Below are 6,000 nucleotides of genomic sequence, written 5' to 3'. Positions count from 1 at the left end.
CTCACACAAATCCACCCTGTGGGTTTTTTAACTGTCCTTGGTTTTCTTCAAGCTGATGTCTCTGTTGTCAAGCTCCCTGCCTTCTTTCAGCTGTCCCTGAGCCTGTTGTGTTCCCTTTCTGGCTGGCTGTTGTTGGACGCTGTACTCCATGGAACTTTCTCTGCCGTTTCCCACATGCTGAATTCCTAACTTGACCCCTCACACTTCATTTCAGGTAAGTTCTACTTTGCTTTTTTCCAGATCTTTCTTCCTGGTCATGTCTGGCAATCCCTTGTGCATGTTTCCCAGGCTCTTACCTCTTTAAACCTATTAGATATTTCAGAAGAAGCATCAGCTCATTTCAGAATCTGCAAGCCTCGCAAGTCTAATGACACAACTGGACGTTCCTCTCTTTCCTATGGTGGCTTTGTCCTTTGGTTCTAATAAACCTGCACTGCAGGCAGGCGGCTGCTTCCTTGTGCTGCCGCCGCCTAAACAGATGAAGTGCTCTAGTTGGGCTTCTTATACCTGATGCTCTGCTGTTAGGTCCACGTTCTGAAACCTGTGTCACCTTCCTTTGTAAACCCTCCCATGACAAAGGACCAGGAGAGAGACCACACGCCCCATCTCCCTTTGAAGAAGAGTTCTAACAGCCATCTCTCAAACCCACATTCGATAAACAGATGTGCTGAATCCACAACAAGAAGATAATGGTAATACCAAAATATTATATGAATATTTTAATGCAAAATGCTTAACACTTAAAATTAGCAAAGCTTCATTTAAATTAAAATTCCATGTAACTACAGATGGTTAGCCCAGAGTCGTACAGTAGTTGACTTCTGCTCTATAACGCCAGTCCTATGCCACACAGAGGACTGCTCCTTTAGCTGTGGCTTCCTCCTGCATCCTGGACCCTGACCAGGTGGGAGGGTGGCCAGACAGACACGAGACAAAGCTGACCAGTAAGCCCATAGCAATCCTAAGCTCATGGACCTGTCTGCACCCTCCAGACCCAGCTGGAAATGACCATTGCAGAGTTGACAGGAGGCTCTGTTTGTACAGCTTGGTGAGAGTCCCGCACTAGGAGAGGAGTCACAGTATCAGGATGCACGTCTGTAAATAGTACTACATATACACACTTAGTGTCTGTAAACACTAGAAATATACATTAGACAGAATACCCTCACAAGTCGGGTATAGTTTAAAAAAGAAGATGAGGTAACATGAAATCTCAAAGTCCACAGGAGTCCTGCCTGAAGAGTTTGAACAGCTGCCAGTAGTTCATTGCCAACATGCAGGGACTAAGGTCTGCTGAAGCTCGACTCGCTGGCCTTCAGCATAGCCACCGCATCTTTCACCGCATGGTAGATGACATTCTTCACCTGCAATAGCAGAAGCAAAGTGGGTCACTCCACCACTCAGGCCACCATCCCTCACTACGCATCTACAGCCGCCCCCAGCAGTATCACCAAATACCAACGTTCATGTGAAATGCCAGCACCAGGAAAGGCCTGGGCTCCTTCAGAGCAGTGCCCGCCGCCTCTGGAGAACCTGGAGCCCACTCCCTCTTCCCGCAGGCCAGGCAGTGCGAGGCAGGTTCCAAGGACACCTCTGCCTTGACTTCTCCCTTCCTTATTCCTACAGAACCAGGTACTTCCCCAGCTTCCCAGACCTGCAGCACTGCTGCAGCGGCCACTGTCAGCCAGAGGTCCAGCTCTACTGCACCAGGTCTCGTGAGAGCCCTGGCTGGCAGCTGGGCCGCAGCCAGAAGTATACAAGCAGCCTTGTCGCGGGCACAGTCCCTCCCAGAGTCTAGGCTGCAACACAGCAAGTGAGGTCTCCTCTGGGCTGCTCCCACTCCACTGCAGACATAGTGACTTTAACAGGCTGGGAAGCCAGCACCCACGAATGCCAGAAGCCAGGTCTGTTTTTACCTGTAATTTGTCTTCGTGGTTTGTATGAGTCTGCGACAGATAACGGAATTCCTGAGTGAGCCAGAAGCAGTGCTTCACGTGCTCTGGAGACACAAAGTCCTCGGCCACTTTGATGCAGCTGTACAAGTTGTGAACCTGGAAGACACCGAGCCACGTTAGTGCACATTCAAGTCCCCAGCAGAGAGCAGAAAGAGAAGCAGAGTGCTTGCCTGGTGCGGAGCTCCTGCTGGGATGAACACCACGTCCCCGAGGAACTGGACGATAGCCCAGCCCTGCACCCCATACTCCTGATGCAGGCGCTTTCTTAACGATCGGTCCAGATACCAGCTCTGGTCATGAATAGGATCATGGTCTGCTGGGTTCTCTTGACCTTGCTCTTCTGATACCTAGAATAAGAACATGAGCGACTTGCTAAGACCCAAAGTGAGTGAGCCTCAGGCGTTCTTCAGCCTAAGTGCCCCACTGCAGAAAAAGAGGAGCAGTAATCAGACCTGGAATGAACCAACAAAAGAAAGACTGCACATGGCTGCTGCTTCCTGGTACTGGCAGTCTCTACATGTTCTTGGACCCACTATATTTAGACATTTTTTGGCTTAGAACTTTTAAAGGTAAGTAGGTTCAAATTCCTTAGATAGAAACTTGTTTTACTGTCATTAAAGACCTACCTTTATTTAACAATCTGAGAGTTATCACACAGTCCTGAAGATGACCACACATCCAATTTATTCTAGACCCAGTATCTGGAAAAGTACACACAGAGTGATGCTACGGGGAACAATAAGGTGACCAGCATGTTTAGAAAAGCCTTGTCCAGGAACAGCTCAGGCCTGCCTAGTGCCAGGCAGTAGGCCCAGTGGCTCAAGTCCATGCCTCATGGACAAGGGAGACCACCAGCCAAGGACACCTGGGTCACAACCAGTAACCTCAGTGCCAACAAGTTTAAAACCAAGTAAGCCCCAACTTTCCAACTTCCACACAGAGCCCTGCCTAAAAGAGACAGAAACTCCAGAAGCCTGGAGCCTTCCAGGACCCCGCAGTCCCTGGCTAATGAACACAAGTAGGGCCCTGCACCAAGTGACAGTGGACAAATCAACAGGGACCTGAGTAATGCACTCAGAACAAGGAAGCTAGGGGCCACGGTCTCTACCCAGTGCTCAGATTACAACACAATGGAAATAAATGGGTGCCCAGAGGTGAGTAGAGAACAGAGCTCTCCAAGCGCTATCATTAAAACACAGAAGGACAGGCCCCCTTGCCACAACCCTGCCAGCCAGGTCAGCTCATCACACAAGGACTTCCAACATGGCCACACGTGAGCCTCTCCTCACACACCTTTTTAAGGAATTCTCTTATTTTCTCTGTGTCCTTCGCAGCGTAGATGTGCCAGAGGGCTCCTGGCTTCTCTTTTCCTTCAATAAACCGCTTTATAGTGAGTTCATCGGAGTCTCCATCTTGGATGGTCCTGAGGACTTCTGGAGCAAAGGAAAGTAGGTGATCAGACCACAGACCCGGCTCGGACTGGGACAGTTAGCCCTACCCGGTGTGCAGCCCTACCTTCTTCCTGCTCGCACTGCCCTTTGGGGATGCCCACATAGACCATGACGTTAGCAGCGTCAGAAACGTCCAGGTGCAGGTTTGTTGTTCCGTATTTCCGATCTTCTGGAGTGATTAATCCTGCAGAAAAAAGACACTGAAGACAAATGCTGGGAGATACCTGGGAACAAGCTCGCTCTCTCATCCTCAAAAGTGACAACACTCAAGGGATGGAGCTGTCCTCTCCTTTAGAAAGGACTCTCTTATCAGATATTTAATTACAAGATTATACATCCACAAATCCTAAGAATTGTTTCCAGTGACAAGCAAAGGAGGTCCCTGATAAGAGCTTCATGCTTGAAATGAAATTACGGAAAAAAACTGCAGGCCTAAAGGGGGTACCCAGGACCCAACCTAGACGGCACAAGCTAAGTGGCAGAGCCGATTCCCAGGCCAGGGCAGCTGGAGCTCTGGGTGCTATGTGGCCTGGGACCAAGAGCCAGCACCACTTCTCATGGCCTGCTGGAAGCTGCCCGCTCCCACATACTGCAGGACGCTGCCTGATACACTCACTGGGCCAGAGTGCGGCCCCCTCCTGTGTCCAGTGCTTCCGGAACAAAGGCTGTGGGCTGCCCCAACAGTCTGTGTGGCCTGGGGGCCTTGACCCTTGGCTTGCCTGGGGCTGGACTTGTGGGCATGCCTCCAAATGCCCATCTGGGGCCAGAGCCCTGGCGTGCCCTGCTGCCTCTGCAACTTGCTGAACATCAGCCCCAGGCACAGAGGAAGTGCTGAGTGTCAGGGGGAACTCGGAAGACACAGGAATTCACTTTAAAATGGCAAAGGGAAAACATCAAGGGAACCACTGTTCTGGACTCTCATGTTCTCAATGTATTTGGAAAATATTTCCAGAATAAAAAGTAAAAAAATGTCAATTTTAAGAAGAGCCATTAACCTACTAGAAATGAAATGAAGGTCCCATCTGACTGCACAAGCCAGTGCCACGAAGTCTGATTCTACTTGCTGTTTGAAAAGTCAAGGAACAGCGTTCAGGAAGATGACACACGTGCAGTGCACCTGGGACACTGGGAACCACCAGCACAGGCTCCTGGACAATGGCCAGGACCTGGGGAGGGAGAGTGAGCTAGAGCCAGTCAGTCCCAGAAGGGCTGCTCGCTGGCCTGTCCAGGGCCACACTGGGTAAAGTGAGACCTGCCCAGCCACTGGCCCCAAGACTGCAACCACAGTAACACCACCAGACTCTCAACTGAGATTATAAAAACTAACGGTCACAGGGAAAGGACTCCCAGAACAACTAAAGATTGATACCAAAAAAACACACAAAGAACTTTCATGAGCCCAAGTTCTAGTCTCTGACTCGCCAATCGCTTCTGAGGTCATTGTCCCTTCTACTGTTCCAAAATCCTTGTCCCTACTTGGAAAATTCGAGGTCTTGCAGCTAGAGAGAGCCTGTACCCTCTCCTTTGAGCAGCCATGGCCTAACCCGTGGACGATGACAGCTGTATACCAATGTTGATGGCCAGGTGTCAGAAGTGAGGAGAGACATGTCTACCTTCTTTCAGCGTCTGCTGCCTGCTTTAGGGGGGATACAACTGTGTCAGGGGAAGAGCTCTGACAGAATGACACTGCCAACAGTCAGTGACTAGGAGGGAAAGACCCAAGCTGTGCTATTTAAACCAAGCAGGTGTATTCTGAAAAGGTAGCCACCTCACACCTTGGCTGTGACAGTGAATCACACAGGACAGGAACAAGGAGAGAGGGGAAGCCCGAGGGTCAGGCGCTGCTGTGGTAAGGGTGATGTCCTCTCCCCCTGAAAAGCAGCCTCAAGGTTTGGATTCCATCTGTCTTAACTTGTGAGTTAGCGTCTCCTCCTTACCATAAGCATTATACATCTTGGGACCCAGATCAGGCCGAACAAAGTAGTTTGGCAATCTAGAGGCCAAGTTCAATTTGCCGTCTCGCCTGGTGTACTCGGGCAGCGGAATGTTGGCCATCAGGTCATCGAACCTAGGACAAGAAAGCCAGGAATTTGCAAAACAAGCCTGCCATGTTTGTCGCACAGTGTGCAACGTGAACAGAACAAAGGTGTGTGGGTGACCCTGAGGCTGGGGAGAGTGGTCATGGAGACTTAAGGTCAGCACTGTAGCAGTTATAAACAGAGAGGCCTTCCTCTCCCACCACAGGATGTGTCAACTACCTGGAGCGTTTCAGGGAGAGCTGAGCAGGGAGAACCAGTAGCCACAAGGGAGGCTCCTCTCTAGGCTGCACTCGGGAGAACGTCCCGTTCGACTCCGAGCCCTGGCACAGCAGCGCCCATGACCGTGCAGCACAGCCTGTGCACCTCGTGGGCCTCGTCTCTGGCATGGCACTGGGCATGTGCACCAGTCCTAGACACCTCGACTTCATCTCACTTAAAAACACTTCCTCTCCAAAGGGTCTAGCCAGGACAACAGCCAGCACCAAAAAAGCCACGAATTCCACGTTTCCCTAAACCCACTCCTCGTCACCTCAAAGAACTCATCCCGCCAAGTCC

General features: G+C 50.7%; 1 protein-coding gene across 4 annotated transcripts in view; it reads right to left on the bottom strand.

Moving 5' to 3' along the window:
• Positions 1-704: 704 nt before the first annotated feature.
• Positions 705-6,000, bottom strand: part of KDM3A (lysine demethylase 3A) — a 46,093-nt gene continuing 40,797 nt past the window's right edge. For all 4 annotated transcript variants that reach the window (XM_081265016.1, XM_081265015.1, XM_081265017.1 and 1 more), the window contains 6 exons: positions 5,344-5,474; positions 3,471-3,590; positions 3,249-3,388; positions 2,126-2,302; positions 1,917-2,051; positions 705-1,364 (listed from right to left, as the gene is read on the bottom strand). In XM_081265016.1, the coding sequence (XP_081121142.1) occupies positions 1,284-1,364; positions 1,917-2,051; positions 2,126-2,302; positions 3,249-3,388; positions 3,471-3,590; positions 5,344-5,474 (784 nt within the window). In that variant the 3' untranslated portion in view covers positions 705-1,283. The remainder of the gene's footprint in view (positions 1,365-1,916; positions 2,052-2,125; positions 2,303-3,248; positions 3,389-3,470; positions 3,591-5,343; positions 5,475-6,000) is intronic.

Source organism: Spermophilus citellus (genome assembly GCF_964194105.1).
Source record: "Spermophilus citellus genome assembly, chromosome: 13".
NCBI lineage: Eukaryota > Metazoa > Chordata > Mammalia > Rodentia > Sciuridae > Spermophilus > Spermophilus citellus.
This window is presented reverse-complemented; position numbering and strand designations above follow the sequence as displayed.